The sequence below is a fragment of the Thamnophis elegans genome, chromosome 15 (assembly GCF_009769535.1).
Source record: "Thamnophis elegans isolate rThaEle1 chromosome 15, rThaEle1.pri, whole genome shotgun sequence".
NCBI classification, from domain to species: Eukaryota; Metazoa; Chordata; class Lepidosauria; order Squamata; family Colubridae; genus Thamnophis; species Thamnophis elegans.
This window is the reverse complement of record NC_045555.1, coordinates 23656891-23672703: the sequence shown is the minus strand read 5'-3', so window position 1 is coordinate 23672703 and position 15813 is coordinate 23656891. Positions and strand designations below refer to the sequence as shown.

Below are 15813 nucleotides of genomic sequence, written 5' to 3'. Positions count from 1 at the left end.
CCGCTCACCACCTCTAAGTCGGCAGCTCTTGGTCTTCAACTTGTAGGAAGAAATCTACTCGGAAGTAAAAAAAAAAAAAAAAAATCAGGCCGCAAGCCTGATAAATAAGCGATTAAGCATCTTCCTCCCCCATTCCCATTTTAGGAGATGGGGCTTCTTACAATCCCCCCCCCAATCCAGAGCTACGACCCCCCCTTCCCTTTTCGACGCAGCTACTTCCGCATCAGTGACCAGGGGGATTAGGGCTTTAGTCAGGGTTTATTTCCAACCCTCAACTTCTGGCGATCTGTCCCTCCACGTCCCCGCGTCCGCATTCACACAAGAACGACGGAACGGGTCGCTGAAATGAGCTCCCTTACTTTGGCACACACACAAAAGGCCACGAAAAAGCACTCTTTTTAAAAGCAAAGGGATTTGGTTCACGCCGCAAACCAGCCCAAGTCTTCCGAAAGATCCTTTAAACCCAGGGTTAATTAACGCTAAACCCAATGTAGCATGTGCGAATATGGCAGATCTACGGGTTGGTCGCTTTTCTGCCACAACGTATCTAACAAGATTTTGTAGTTGTAGATCTGTTTTCCCCGGCTCTGCCTGAAATGAAATATTTTACGAGTGCGTTTCGCCGCCACTTGGGTTTGCATCCATCAGGCCAAACTGACCCGGGTTTCAAAATATTCCCCCATCCCACTTAACTAGGAACCCAAGGGACTTGCCCCCTCGTGTTAAAAAAAATCTGCACCCCACGTGTCTCTTTCTTCATTTTTCGCTCCTTTGGGACGAAAAAAAACAAGACCATCCGTGCCATAAGGTCGCTCTTAGCTTCTCCTGAGCAGGTAGGTCTCTCTTGCTCGGGCCAAAAACGGGATGGGACGAGACCTCATTCCACCCGCCAGCACGATTCCTTCCAGAATCTGGGTTGGATCGTGACCCACGTTTCCCTAAACGGAGCCAGGAGTTCATTCGCCACGCGTAAAAGCAAAACAAAACAGGGCGCCTTTCCTTCCTTTCCTAAAAGCCCAGCCGTACTTCCGCACCTCGGTGGGCAAATCCCAGAAAGCCAAACGCCTTCCTTTTCCCCTTAAAACAGAAGCTGACTTTGCTTTTGTTTTTGTTTTTAGTTTAAATTGCCAGTTCTGCTTAATAACGTTGCAGCTGCAATAAGAAAAGTGTCGGGTACTAATTAAACCGGAGCATAATCAACCTTCAATGGCTGTTTCTCTTCCTTTACTTTCATCCGCCCAGTAATTAAGAGCATTTATAACAGACTCCAAGGGTTATTTCAAAAGAAAAGTAAACCTTTTTTTAATACATCAAATATACAGAATTTTAATCTTTTTAAAGCGATACATTGTCTTATTTTAAATACATGACGTCACCCTTGTTCCTGTCCTAGCTACAGGGTGGACTTAAAAATTAAAAAATAGTCAAGTGTTTCTTTTAAAAGAATAAAAATAAGGCAAACGGAGGTTTTTGGAAAAGAGTGGTTGGTGGTGGTTGGGTTTCTTTTCTGTCAGGATACATAGAAAAAATACCAATTCTCTCTCTCTCTTGCCACTGGATACATCTTTGAAAAAAATCGCTGCAATTTGAAAATTGGAATAGACAAATTGCAAGTTAAGCCCGCGCTGTTCTTGGAAAAAAGAGACATGCATTGAGGGGGGTTTGCCCCACCCACCCACCGTTAAATAACGTACAATACAGTACAATCATAGCAATTTTAAAGTAACATTAAAGAGAAGACCTCTAGTTCTCGTTTTCTTTTTATTGATTTATATTCTACAACGGGTGTTTCCACTTCGTTTTGTTTTGTTTTCCTTGAAGCCTATTCGAGCTGAAATTAGCTAATGCACTTTTTTTAATGGATTCATCGTCCCGCTTGAAGCTAACATAAATAAATACAGTGCCCATGGATCCAGTCCTCAAGATGAACACTATCTTTATATATATATATATTTATTAAAAAAGGTCCAAGTTTGCAATTTGTCTGGTCATCCATTCTTTAAGAAACTTTCCAAAGGACGCTGGGCCGTCTCCACACCCCCTCCCGCCCCAAGAAAGCGTGGCTTCAAATCCACCCCACCCATGACGCCCCCTTAAAGGATCACCAAAAAAAAAAAAACCACCCCAACCTCAGGCGGCGACACCCCCCGGGAAAAAACTCACTGGTATCCCAGCGCGGAAGCTGTCGTCAGTCTTTGCCCATAGAGTGCGTAAGGGGAGTAATAAGGTCCAGTGGCGGCCGGGACCGGGACGGGGGCTCCCGGGGTGGGCAAGGGGCTCTTGGAGTAAGGATGGTAGCGGCTGCTCAGTCCCAAGGCGTGGTGCGGGCTGCGCAAAGCCAGGGCGCCGGGGCTGCCCGGCCCACCGGCCGCCGACGTGGGGACGTGCATGTGGCAAGCCATGGCTGCGGCGGCGGCGGCAGCCAGCGAGCTGGAGCTCGGGTAGCCGGAGAGGAGTTTGTCGGCCGGGCCGGGGAAGGCCGTGTGAGTCCGCAGGTGGCTGAGCAGCTCCTCCGAGGTGGCGAAGCGTTTGTCGCAGGGCCCGTTGGCCGAGACCCAGTTGCAGCTGTGCGGCTGGGGGTCGTTGGGCAGCAGGAAGCCGTAAGGGTAGAGTGGGTGGCCGGCCAGCGACGGCGGGCCGGCGTGGAGCGGCGGCCCCGGGTAAACCAGCGGATAGCCGCCGGTTTTGAGGGCTTGCTCGTGGGCGCAGGAGGCGGCGCCGGCGGCTAGGTGGCTGGCGCAGTGGTAGCTCAGGCAGTAGGGATCGCGGCACAGGCTGGCCGTCATCACCGACGGCGGCGAAGCGCCGGCCAGAGGGCTGGAGCCCGCCGCTTTGCCGCCGCTCCCACCGCCGCCCCCCAAGCCGCCGGCCTTGCTGTGGTCGAGCGCCACGCCCGGCGGAAGGAACTGTGGAGGGTAGCCGGCGTACGCCCCGGCCAGGGAGCCTGGGTAGCTCATGCCGGCCGGCGGCAGCGGGAAAACAGTCTGGCCCGGCTTGTAAGGGGAAACGGGCGCCACCAAGCCGGCGGAGCTCAGCACAGCGGCGGCCACCGACGACGGGACGGCGCTACAGGGTGAGTCCGCCGTCGAGCAAGAGGAGGCGGACGAAGCGACGCCAGCTAGCAGCCCCTTGGCGCCCTCGTGGCTCTGGCTCAGCTCGGCGGAGAGAACGCCGCCGCCGCTAGAAGCCAGGCGGGCAGCACCGTCAGAAGCGCTTTTGCCGCAGCTCTCCGCCGCCTCTTTCTTCTCCGCCTCGCCGCCGCCGCCGCTGCTCCCGCCGCCGCCCTTGCTCTCCCCGCCGGGCAGCAGGCCGGGCGAGCAGGCCGAGGCGCTGGAGCTGGGGCTGCCTGTCCTTGGCGTGAACGGCGGGCAGGTGGCGCTCGGCACCCGGAATCCTGATTTCTCGCCGCTGCTACCTCCGCCACCGCCCGAGCTCCCTCCGGAGGCGGCCCCGGAGCCTCCGCCGCCGCCTGACGAGTCCTTCTTGTCCGCGCCGGGCTTGGAGTAAGGCTTGAAGCTGGACTTGTCCTCGGCGCCGATGTCGCTGAGCTTCAAGGGCCCCCCCTTAGACGGCTCCTTGTCGCCGCCGCTGCTGGACGTGACGCTGGAGAGCTTGGAGGAAGGCGAGGGGTCCGGCTTGCCGATCTGGGAGCAGGTCTGCGCGAGGAGAGCCAGCGGGCTCTTCTTGGCGTCCAGCTGCAGGAGGCCGGGAGAAAGAAGAGAGGGAACCCTCAGTGCCGGCATTGAGCCCCCCCTCGACGCCAACCCCCCTCTCCTTTGAAAGCCGCCGCCGCCTGCGGCATATCCTCTACGCCTCGCGTCCCGCCCTGCGAGGCAAGCCGAGGCCGGCGCCCTCCGCTTCTCCCCCACCCCCTCCAGGCACCCCGATCGTCCGTCCACCCCACCCCAATTGGGACTCCTTGGCGGGCGCCGCAGAGACGCCGCCCCGAGCCCTGCTTCGCTCAGCCCTCTTGCCTCGTCGCTGCGCATCTAGGGAGCCCTTCGGATCCCCGCGGCCCCGAGATCCGATCCGTTCACCTCGCTGTAACCGCCCCAAGACCCTCGCTGTGCCCAAAGGTCGCTCTCTCTCTCTCACACACACACAGTTTCTCTCTCACAAATACGAACACACACTCTTACACTCATTCTCTCCCTCTCTCCCTCTCTCTCTCTCTCTCACACACACACAAACACACACACACAAACACAGCCTCCCACACCCCCAAAGAGGCCCGGGCGCTTCCTTTTCCAAACCCTCCAACCGGTCAAGGGCTGCTCCGTTTCAGGTTACCGTCCCTTGGATGGCAAGCTGGTTCCATAATCAACAAGCCCGAAGGGTGGGAGGAGAGATTGGGGGGGGTGCGGCGGAGGGGGCAGGAATGAGCCCGGCGATAAAGTGGCAAATTCGGCCGGAGCCCCCCTCCCTCCCCGGTCGGCCCCCCGTTCAGAGCGAAGAGAATACAACAAAATGGAAAGGCCGGGGCGCGCCTCTCCCTCCACCAAGGAGAGGCAAGGGACGCAGGAAGACGAGTCCGGAGGGTCCCTCCTCCAAGAGCTTTTAGGGGTAACCCAGCTAACTCCCCCCAATCGCGCAGCCCGCGCCATTGCCCCAGCTGGACGATTTGTGTGTCTGTGTGAGAGAGAGAGAGAGGGAGCGTAAGGGGGGGGGGAATTGTTGAAACGAAGCAAGCGCCTTACAAAGGATTGCACACCCCAACCCCCCTCCACACACACCAAAGGACGGGGAGGGGTCCCGTCCTCCCCGCGTGCCTTACCTCGATCGGGCTGACCGGCGTGGAAGGCAACGGCTGGAGATACTCGGGATGCAAAATGTGTCCCGTCCGTGTCGTAAGCATTTTCAAGACTTTGATGGGCAGACGGTTGGCTTGGCGCAAAGGATCCGAAGGGGGGATGGCGTGGAAGAAAGCTTTGCCGCCGCCGCCGCCGCCGATAAGGTTCCCAGCGAGCCCGCTCTGCCAAGGGAGCTCCGCACCACCGCCGCCGCCGTTTCCCAGCTCTGGCGCGCCTCCTCCTCCTCCTCCTACGCCTCCTCCGCCTCCGCGCGGACTACTTCTTATGGCAGAAAGCGCGGGGGCTGTAATCATGACCCAAAGGCTCGCATGAAAACGCGCGGGGTGGGGGGCCAGAGGCAGCCAGCGGGAGCGCCGGGAACACGCTGCTCAGGGACCGAAACGGGGCGTCTGCAGCTTCCAATGGCGACTTAAGGGGACCGAGAAGGTGGGGGGGGGGAGGAGGAAGATTACCGCCCCCTTTGGAAAACCGGGAGCAGCAGCAGCAGCCGAGGCAGCAGATTCCTGCGAAGGTTTTTCTTCTTCTCCCCTTTTCAGTCTGTCTTCCTTTTTTTCTTTTTTCAGTCTTTGCCTCCCCCCCTTCAAATTCGGGCCAAAAGGGAAAGTTCGAGGTTGCAACCGCAGGAGACCCAAGGAGAAATAAATCCGTGGGGTTTTTTTGCGGGGGGGGTTGTGTCCCGGGGGGGGGAGAAGGAGGGGGGAGGGGAAGAGCCCGGGCTTGTCTCCTCCGCCGTTCACCCCCTTTGCCCGGCCCGTCTTCTCCTCCTTTCCTTCCTTCCTTCTTTCCTTCTTGCTTTCTCCTCCTCTCCGCGCCCCAGCCGCTCTCTTTCTCTCTCTCCTGCCAGCCAGCCAGCCGCTGCCCCACCAGCCTCGGCTCTGGCAGCGAAAGTGGCTTCCCGAGCGAGCTGAATTAGTCGGGAGATTAAAGCCTTTGCCGCCTTCCAATCAAATGGGAGCCCGAGGTGATTGGAGGGTCAAGGGGATGTGACGTCACGCTCCCTCTTCAAGGGCTTTTCCGCGGCCGACGACCCCCACCCAACCCACCCACCCACCGCTCTGCCCGCTCCATCCACCCAGCCTCCTGCCTTCCTCAGCGGGGCTCGTTCCCTGTCCGGCCTGGCATTCCTGGGAAAGACCCCCTCTCACTTTTCCGGGATCCAGACTTTTCCCCTCCCCAACGCCCACCCTGCCTTTTTGGTCGGGGCCGGGACTGCAAGATGCTGCCTGCCCCAGGTTGGGACAAGATCGGTGGCTTTGGGGGCAAAAAGAAAAAAGACGCCGCGCGTGTTCTCCGTGCAACGGCCCCGGGCTCAGTTTATATGGGGGGGGGGGGGAGAGAAAAGCTGACGGCGCCTGGATCGGATTTCCTCCGGCACGAAACGAAAAAAAAGCAGGAAAAGTCCTGGGCCTCCTTCCAAGACGCCAACCCAGCGCCCTCCAAGCGGAACTGGAGGGGCGTGGGGAGGTTCCACGCGGGGATTGGGCGAGGCCGGGGGGGGGTGTCACGTGAATGAGGCCCTGCCCCCTCCCTCTCTCCTCCTCCTGCCGCCCCTCCCCTCCCCTCCCGGCCAGGGGAGGGGAGAGGCGCGCTCTCCCTCGGTTCCTCTCCTTCATCCGCTGTCAATGCTCTCCAACCGCAATCCATCAGTTATTTGTCAGCCCTTGTCAATCCTGCCTTGATTTATGTCAGGTTGTGTTGCTGATTACAAGCCTGGTGCGACTTTGAAGGAAGGAAAGGGAGAGAGAGACAGAGAGTGAGCGGAGAGACAGATAGCAAAGAGACAGACAGACGGACGGCTTCCCTTAGAAGGAATACACACACACACACACTCACTCACTCACTCTCTGAGCCCGGCACCTCGGGGGGAACATGCTGCTTGCCCAGGCCTCCCCCACCCCCACCGGGCGATGAAGCGCCGGTTCTTCCGCGGCTCCTAGTACTTGGAACTGCAGGAGGCCCCTGGATACCCGCGTTAGCTTCCCGTGGGACTCCTACTCTTGGTGTTACGACCACCGTACGACCTACAACCAACGGTGCTGATAGGTAGGCGGCTGCTCTTCGCCAAGGGCTGCTCCTCCCTCCTCCTGCCGCGGTTCTTTGAGTCCCTATTCTCGGAGGTCTCTGGAACAGATTTCCTTAGGGCAGTGGTTCCCAAACTTGGCAACTTTAAGACTTGTGGACTTCAACTCCCAGAATTCTCCAGCCAGCAGTCCACAAGTCTTAAAAGTTGCCAAGTTTGGGAACCACTGCCTTAGGGGATCCATCCAGAGCCCACGAGGACTCTTCTTGGCGCCGGTTCCCTTCTGGGTAACGCAAGGGGCCCCGCCACGGCGCTGTCCAGGCCCAGCCAGGAGTCCCACAGCGCTGCCTGTGCTGCCCACTCGTTTGCGTGACTTTCGTGGGGACCGCAGGGATGCCATTTGCCTGAGGAAGGCCGAAGCCTGGGCATCTCCCCCGGCGCGCAAGGGCTGTCTTAACGAATGGGCCTGATGGGCACTTGCCCGGTTGCCCCACGAGCCTAGGGACCACGGACTAATCTCTATATGTTAACTCTTCAATGCGCCTTGTATCATATAAAGATAGCAACGTATTTATTACATTTTACTGCAATTTTTTTAAAAAAATCATCCTAACATGCATGAATAGAAATTAACAATGATAACACTGAGAAATATGTATTTCATTTCATCGACCATTTACATTTTTTATTCCTTTGAGTAGTTGTCCTAGGATCCACAGTACACTGCTTTGCCCGGGACCCATAATGCTGTTAAGACGGCCCTTGGGGGTGAGGGATTCAGGGGCGGCCAGCCATCAGACGAGGCGGACTCGCCCGGGACAAGGTTGGGCCTCTTTTTCGGTCCAGGCTATTCGCCCAAGAGGCTGCGGGATAACATGAACTGTGGCTGCCGTCCAAGGCTTTCAGCCGCCGGCGCAGGGACGCTTGGATGCCGCTTCGGTTTCACCTGCCCAGGAGTGGCCTGGCTCTCCCCCCCCCCCTTTCCAGCATGCTCTTGCTCCGGTCTCCCCCTTCTCGTTTTCCTGCCCCGGGCCCGAGACTTCTACCCCGACCCGAAAACCGGGTGGCCGGCCTTCTGGAGGGACGGAGGAGCCCCCGGGCAAACGCCAAACTCGATCCGCTCTGATTTAAAAAACAAACAAACAACGAATTCAATTGCAAATTCTCGCCAACTTTCGGGCCACCGCCTCTCGCAAGCTCCGACCCCCGATCGCCCTAAACGTTTGGAAGCAAGGACGCGTGGGAAGGAAGGCAGTTGCGTGTCTGCAATAGGTTCCTGTCGCTTCTCTGTGGGCTCCTCTCTTTTTTCTGGGGACTCGCTCCCCTCCTCAAAATAACCCCCCACAACCCAATAACTTCTCCCAGAAAAAAACAAAAACCTCCCATAAGTGAATGCTGGCCAAGATTCACACCTGTCCCTGACTTGCTGCCAGGTGTTGGGTGCAGGCAGCCCTTTCGCTCGGAGCGTGACCAGCTGACCCGTAGCCGCTACGATAGTAAAACCTTCTGAGAAGGAGGAACTTTCCTGAGGGCAGCCGGTGGGGAGTCTCTTCTGGCCCCCGGAAGGCCCTAGAGAGTCCCCGTCAAGCAAAACCTCCGCTTGGGCCTTGCCTCTAAAGCTCTCGGCGGCTCAGGTTTGAGTTGGGGGTTACCTTGGGAACCCCACGCCCGGCTGGGCAGGCTCGGGCTCCCCTTCTTTCCAAGCGAGGGGCCAGTGCCATTGGAGCGCCCTTCCCAGGCCTTCTGGCTGCAACAACGAGGAAACATTGAGGGGAGGGGGGGGGTGCGGAAGATGTGGATGTCGGGGCCGATTTTCCGCAGACTCCTTTTGGTCCCTCTCGGTTTTTCCCTCTGAGGTATTCGGCTCACAGGCTTGGGAGACGCCGGACTTCCTAGCCGAGGCCGTTCACGAAGGGACCGGCGACAGTCCCCGCTTACCTCTTTTCCTGAACCGGCGGGAGGGGGAAGCCTCCCAGCCAAGTGGCTTTCGAGGCCGGCTGTTTTGGTCCCTTGGTTTTGTTTTATTTTGTTTTTCTAATTGTTAATCCTGATAGATTTGCTGAGGCCGGGAGAGAGAAAAAGGAAGGAAGGAAGGAAGGAAGGAAAAGAAAGGGAAAGAAGAAAGGAAGGAAATAAAGAACGAGAAAGGAAGGAAAGAAAGAAAGGAAAGAAAGGAAGGAAGGAAAAAATGAAAGAAAGGAAGGAAGGGAAGTGAAGGAAGGGAAAGAAAGGAAGGAAAGAAAGAAAGAGAAAGAAGGAAGGAAGGACAGACAGACAGACAGACAGAAAGAAAGAAAGAAAAAGAAAGAAAGAAAGAAAGAAAGAAAGAAAGAAAGAAAGAAAGAAAGAGAAAGGCAGTTCTTCATTTTGCCTTCATTTGCATGAAAGTGCCCCGACCAGCTGTTTTCCTAACCGGAGCAGAGCGACTTTTCCCCGGTTGGTGTTTGCCCGCCCCCCCCAGGGTGAAAGAGTAAAAAAGATTAATTGTCTTAAGGTAGCGTTAGATGTGGGAAAGGGTTTTTTTTTCCTTCCCCCTGTGGAGCGAGCGAGCGAGGCAGAGAAAGAAAGGAGAGGAGACGGGTGGGAGGGGAGGGGGTCGAGGAGAGGCCTCGTTACAGTGCTTAAAACAGAAGAATCAAAGGTGAACTCCGGGACATGTGTAAAACAAGCATCGTATTGACGTGCAAGAGAGGGAGACAGAGAGACAGAGACAGAGCGAGAGACAGAGGGACAGAGAGAGAGAGAGAGAGAGAGAGAGAAAGAGAAAGAGAGAGGGGGGAGGGACAGACAGACAGAGGGACAAACAGAGACAGGAAAACATCGAAAAGCGAGAATGGGTGGAATAATTGTGTGGTGTGTTTGTGTGCATGAGTTTGTGAGAGAGAGAGGGAAGTGTGGCGGGTGGGGAACCTACACAGACTAGTTCCTGCTTTCAGTAGATGGGGGATATTCGGGGAATTTCAAAAAGTAGCCTCATCCTTTCGGCCTCTGCCGCGCGCTTTTTAATCAACCGCCGGCTTTCCAAAGGCCCGAAGAGATCAAATGGATCGAAGATCAAGAGATCGGCTTGCGAAAGGTCAAGCCGGATCCCGCCCCTCTCTCGAATAAACGGCGCCCTTCCCTTGAGAGCGTCCCTTCGCCTCCTTGCAAACCTTCCTTGGGGCGCCAGTTGCAGAAGACACGGTAGTTTCCTCGGCAATAGGAGTAGGATTCCCATATGACGGTCAAGCCCAACTTGGCTGTGCATTGACCGGAGTTCCCGGTTGTTAAACGAATCCCAAGAGCTGGGGGAGGGGGGTCGTTCAACCGGCTTATCTGCATAACCAAAACTAACAACAACGCTCCCCGGGCTGAGAGGAGGGGGGGGGCACCATTTGGGTTTGTATGATTCAGCTGGTTGTGTTATTTGGCTGTCCAACTAACCTCCGTTTAGAAAGGAAATTGAGCTTTGCAACACAGTCGCCTTTCAAGTTTCTTTCGATATTTTTTATTTCATTTTAGTGAAGAATTCTCTTTTTTTCCCCTCTCCCCTTCTTTCCAGCAAATTAAATCGGGGTGGGTGGGTGGGAAGACCCTCAGCCTTAGGACGCCTCCATCAAAGCGAAGGGGGTGCCGTTATATTCCGGGCTGGGGGAAGGCTGTGAAACACACACACACACACACACAGCAAAGGATTAATTAGCAAATGCCAGTCCACACTTTCGTTTACCTACCAGCGATCGGCAAAGATGTCAAGTCGATTTTATTTGCACACAATGGAAATGATTTATTTTCACCGAAGGAGGGGGGAGGGTAAGGGGGCGTGGGCTGGCAGTTATTTGAAGAGGGAAGAGCGAAGGGGAAGAAGTTGGGGGAGAAGGAGGAGGAGAAGGTAAAAAAAAGTTTGAGAATGCCTTGAACTATTCATTGTCGAGATGGCTAATCAGTATTGAGGCTGGAGGGCAATCGGGCAACCTTTCAATGCGGTTTCCTTTTCATCTCAAGCGGGATGGAGGCGCTCAATTAAAACCCTATCAGTTTGTAAGTAAATCAACGCCTATCAAAGTTGTCACATCAAACAAAACGATTATTATTGCTGCCCGCCTCCCCTATTAATCTCCTTCTAAAATAATATGCTTGACAGCTCAGACTGGTGAGCTGCAAAACCTGGTTAGGATCACCTTCAACCCTCACGGCACCTCCTCCCACCTTCAAAAGAAAAAATGGTCTATATAGCCTAGGTTGGATTGACTTCTGGTTTTCTTTCTTTCTTTCTTTCTTTCTTTCTTTCTTTCTTTCTTTCTTTCTTTCTGTTCCTTTCCTTCCTTCCTTCCTTCGTTCTTCCTTTCTTTCTCTTTCCTTCCTTCCTTTTTTCTTTCCTTCCTTCCTTCTTTCTCTTTTTTCTTTCCTTCATTCCTTTTTTCTGACTTACTTTCTTTCCTTCTTTCTCTTTTTCTTTCTTTCCTTCCTTTCCTTCCTTCTTTCTGTCTCTTTCTTACTTTCTTTTTTTCTTTCTATTTTTCTTTTTCTTTTCCATGTTTCGGGGAAAGACGCGGCTGTTGATCGGCTGACGCTCTCTACCTTGTATGTACACAGAAATATTTTATTATTTTTCTTGGTCCTTTTTTAAAATAAAAACCATAAAAATAAATATCAGCTGCACTTTGGACAAAAGTGGAATATATTCAAGGAAGAGTCCAACTGGGGTTTCCCGGTTGGTTATTCCACCCCACCCACCCCTTCACCGCTCAGGAAAGCTTCGTGATAGGGAAGACTCGGTCACCGATGGGAAAGCCGGCGCCGCAGCCGCCCCACCTGGCCCACGCTTCTCCCCCAAACAGCTGCCTTTCGGAGCCGCGGGGAAATGTTGGCGAGTCGGCCCGTCCAGCCACGTGCGTGCCGCGCAAGGCAGCGACTCCGAAACCGGGTCGGTTCTCCAGGTCGGCGCAGAGGGGCTTCCGGCAGAGCGAGGGTAGAGAACGGATCCCACTTGATTTCGAGTGCCCCTTGGAAGGAAAGCGCGCAGCCCATGGGAATCAACAGTCTCCTGGATTTGTTTTGGGGGGGGGGCATCTGCCAAGATTAAGATCTCCCCTTCCCCAAGAAAATGAAAGGAATCGCAAAGAGACTGACAGTCCGTTTGGGCGAAAAAAAGATTCCCCCGGGGACACGGAAAAGCCTCTGCTGCTCTCTACTTTTTTTTTTAAGTCACAGCGAGACACGCGTGGCTCGGCCAGGCCGGCGTGAGGGGCCTGGGTTTGTTGAACCAAACCGATGAAAAAAAAAGACCACCTTCGCTTCTCTCCTTCGTTCAAGGGCGCCTCCCCACCGCCCTTCCCCACCGCGCCGAGCTCCGGCTCTTCTGCCTTTGTTTCTCGGCGGAGGAGAGGCGGTGAAATCAGAAAAAAGACCCGCGACCTCGGGTGGCGAAATGAAACTTTTTCTCCCGTGACTAAACGGGCCACTTCGTAATTGGGGGGAGCTGAGCGCGCGATTCCTGCCCTCCCTCCCTCCCTTCTTTCCCCCGTTTGGGAAACCTGGAAACCCCCGGGGGTCTCTCTCTCTCTCTCGTCCCCGCGTGCCCGTGCGCGCGTCTTCCACTAGAGGAGCAACCTGCTCCAGAGATGATGCAGGCAGGAGGTCTGGAGATCCCCCATCACTCCACAAAATTAATTCAGCTCCTGGGAAGGGGGGGGGCAGGGTTTAAAAGGAGGAAGGGAGGTCGATAGGGTTGAAAAGAGAGAAAAGGGGACTTCTCGCAGTCTTTTGAACTTTACCTGGGGAGGGGGGGGGGGAAGAAAAGATTCCAGAAGGAAATTAATTGCTCAAAACAACCACCACTAAACCCAGCCCCAAAAGGAACAGAGCACCAACAACTTCCAACCCGTGTAAAAATTGAGGCTAGAGTTGGAGAGGTCGATCGGGGTCCGTGAGAATGTGGCGCAAATCGGGGGTGGGGGGTGTAGGAACGGCTCCGAGCGGTGCCGCTTTGAAGGAAAAGTAAGCTAAACTGAGACATGAAAGAAAGAAAGGGAAAGTCCTTTTGATTATGGTTAAAAAAATTGGGGGAGAGGAGAGGGGGGGTCGTTTAACCCCTACCGGAAGTGATCTTGCGCTACCCCCCCCCCATGGAACCAAAGGGGAGCTGCGCAGGATCGCAGCTGCCTTGCGCAGGGCTCCCTTCGTGGCGTTGGAAGTACAATCGGGAGAGATTCAATCTCTTTTAGTCCAATTGCGTGAACGCGAGTTGGGCGATCCTGTTGTTCTAAAAAAACCCAAAAACGATCCCCGGTGTTTTTTAATTTTATTTTTGAGTTTGCATAGTAAGGCCAGGTGTGCACGCGCGGGAGAAAAGTTTTGAAGCCGCAGGGGGGGTGGTATTTCCAAGCATCCAAACTGCATCGCCATTGAGAATATGATGGGGATGGAAACAGGTGAAGATCTTTGCAAAAAATAATACAGATTATGCAGACGATTCTTCCTTACGCGCGGTCTCTGGGAGTCTCTCCCCCACCCCAAACCCCAAATCCTAGGCGCCCTAAAAAAAATTAATTCCACCTAAGTGGATTTGTCACTCGGGACTGCATTTCGGTGACACGCCAAATAATTTACATCCGCGCTCATCAGGGCTGTCCAGGAGAATGATGAATCTTTTGTTGAGTTGCAGAAAGGAAGAAGGGGGGGAAGAAGTACAGAATGATCTATAATGATGTAATATATACATTAAAAGGGTGTCTGGATGATCCGAGTTTTGCTAAAAATGTAAAAAGGGCCCTTCCTTTTTTGATTGATAACAGGGCTTGCTGTTTTTCTGCGCAAGCTGTCACGGGCTGACACAATGGTTGAATTATTAGGGCAGAGAAGGGCAACCATAAATTTCCCGCGTCAGGCAAAAAACTCTCTTTATTGTCTCTATGATGGATTGGCCTCCGCACTAGACACCAAATACTCCGTATCACCCTTAAATGGGAACACATTTTTCGTGGCCATAATTCATGTTTTTTAAATAGAAAGTTTGAAATGCCTGCCTATATTTCAACGGCCTGACATATTTATGAATCACTCCCTGCATGCAAATATAATTATTTAAAGCGCCAAGGCTGACATATGGGCTGGCGATGGACTAAAGGCTGTTAGCGGAGTGACTTTCTTTTTATCCTCTAAATTGAAAAGTAGGGACAGGCGAGGAGAAGGGGGAGAGAGAAAGGAGCGGGGGAGGACGGGCTTTACCTGTCTTGGCACTTCAAGACAGACGGAGGAAAAGTTTGGGCTACTTTCGCTCAGGCTCTTAAGGGAACGGAATTCCTGCGGGATTCGGGGTTGCTGATGAAAAAAAGGGGGCGGGGTCAGGGGGAGGGAGGGTCTTCTTTTTTTAAAGTTTTTTTTTTGCCCTTTCAAATTCATTCACAGATACACATTCTTATAATTGCTATTTAAAATGTGTCTATTCATCATTAGTCTCCATGCTCGTTTTTACACACATAACAGTACATAAAATACAGTTTGGGTCACTTTCTTGCCACCCCGTGCCTCCATCTTATTTTGCAACAACTTTACTCCTTCCATCTTCTCAACCTCCCTTCTCTACCTTCTTCTTTCCTCCTCTCCTTCCTCCTTTCTTCTTCCCCTCTCCTCCTTTCTTCTCCTCTTTCTTACCCTCTCTCCTACTCTTAATTCCCCACCCTTACTTTCTCTGCTTTACCCTTTCTTCTTTTCCCTCCTCATCCCCCCGAGAGGGGTCTACTTAGGACCAAACACTCGGTTAAGGAATGGGGTGTTCAACTTGGTCTCAGCTTTGGCCTTTACAAGCCCCTATTCGTGGTTTGTCTAAAAAGCACCCTAAAATTCTGCCAAATCTCCCAATTCTTCTCCTCTGCCCGTCCAGACCGCTGATCTCTTGGGAAAGCCAAGAAGCCGGGAAAGGGAAGGGGGGAACGAATCCTCTCCAGGTGTGTGGGGGGACCCTTCCCGCTTCTTTGAGGGGTGGGTGTGATGGGGGGAGAGAGAGAAGCAAAGAAGCGGGAAGAGAGGACAGGTCGATTCCCCCTTTGGCCGCGGCTGAAAACCGCTCAGGCCCCAGCAAAATGGGGGCCACGTCGTGGGATTGCGTGCAATCCTAACACCCTCTCCGGGGGCGGGATCCGTCGCCCTGCCCATTCCCAAGCGGGGAACTTTGCAAAGAGGCGGAGAAGGAGGAATCCAGCCGGTGTCGAGGAGTGGTCGATCCCCCGACACCCCCCCCTCCGGGAGACAGACAGACAGACACACACACACAAAGCGATCCGAAGCGTTCTGTCTCTCTCCCTCCACCATTGGCCGGGTTTGTTGGCCCCCTTCGGCCGTCTCAGCCGCCCTTGCCTCTGCCGGGTATGGGTTGGCACGGGCTGGCATACGATTCTGGACTGCGATTCCATAATTGTGCCAACGCCAGCCGGGAATGGCCATTCGTGCTTGGGGAGACAGGAAAAGCAAGCGTTGGGGGGGGGGGACAAGCCGAAGCACTCGAACTTCTAACCAGCGGTGCCCCCGGGACTCCAAGAAGCCCCCCGCCCGGGGGGCCGAAACCGAGCGCGCAGCTGAACACAGCAGTCGCCGCCGCCACCACACTTCCGCCCTAAGGTTGAGCCTGGAAGGAAGTCTCCCCCGGGCCCTAACGCCCGCCTCCTTCGGCTCAAGCTGGCGGGTGGGGTGGGGGGGGCAGACCGAAGAGTGGGCTTGGCCGCTGCTGGAGACAAACCGGGACTTTGTTTTTTCTCCGGCTGGAAGCTGCAACTTGTTGAAGCCAACTTTCCTTCATGATACGGCGGCCTGCTGCCTCCTTAGGAATGGAGGGGCCGACCAATGAGCTTTCATTTAATCCAAAATGATTTTTTTTAAAAAAAATTAATAAATTATGTTATTGTACTTGAAATGACGCTCTGTTTGAGGTGGCCAGGATGATAATGTTGCTGATTATTATTATGTGGTTAATCTTTGGTGAGATTCACAGCCTTTGGGGCTGGT

At 54.3% G+C, this 15813-nt stretch overlaps 1 protein-coding gene across 1 annotated transcript; it reads right to left on the bottom strand.

The window, feature by feature from the left end:
- Positions 1-1309: 1309 nt before the first annotated feature.
- On the bottom strand, positions 1310-5767 carry ZNF503 (zinc finger protein 503). Its single transcript, XM_032231575.1, has 2 exons — positions 4775-5767; positions 1310-3695 (listed from the first exon to the last, which is right to left on the bottom strand). The coding sequence occupies exons 1-2, from the start codon at positions 5102-5104 to the stop codon at positions 2160-2162; spliced, it is 1866 nt and encodes a 621-aa protein (XP_032087466.1). The 5' UTR covers positions 5105-5767; the 3' UTR covers positions 1310-2159.
- Positions 5768-15813: the final 10046 nt, after the last annotated feature.

Bases quoted from the DNA above. Each gene is read 5' to 3' on its own strand.
- ZNF503 (XM_032231575.1), bottom strand. From the start codon at position 5,104: ATGATTACAGCCCCCGCGCTTTCTGCCATAAGAAGTAGTCCGCGCGGA. The intron at 3,696-4,774 runs GTAAGGCACGCG...GGCCTCCTGCAG, and splicing joins CGCCGGTCAGCCCGATCGAG to CTGGACGCCAAGAAGAGCCC.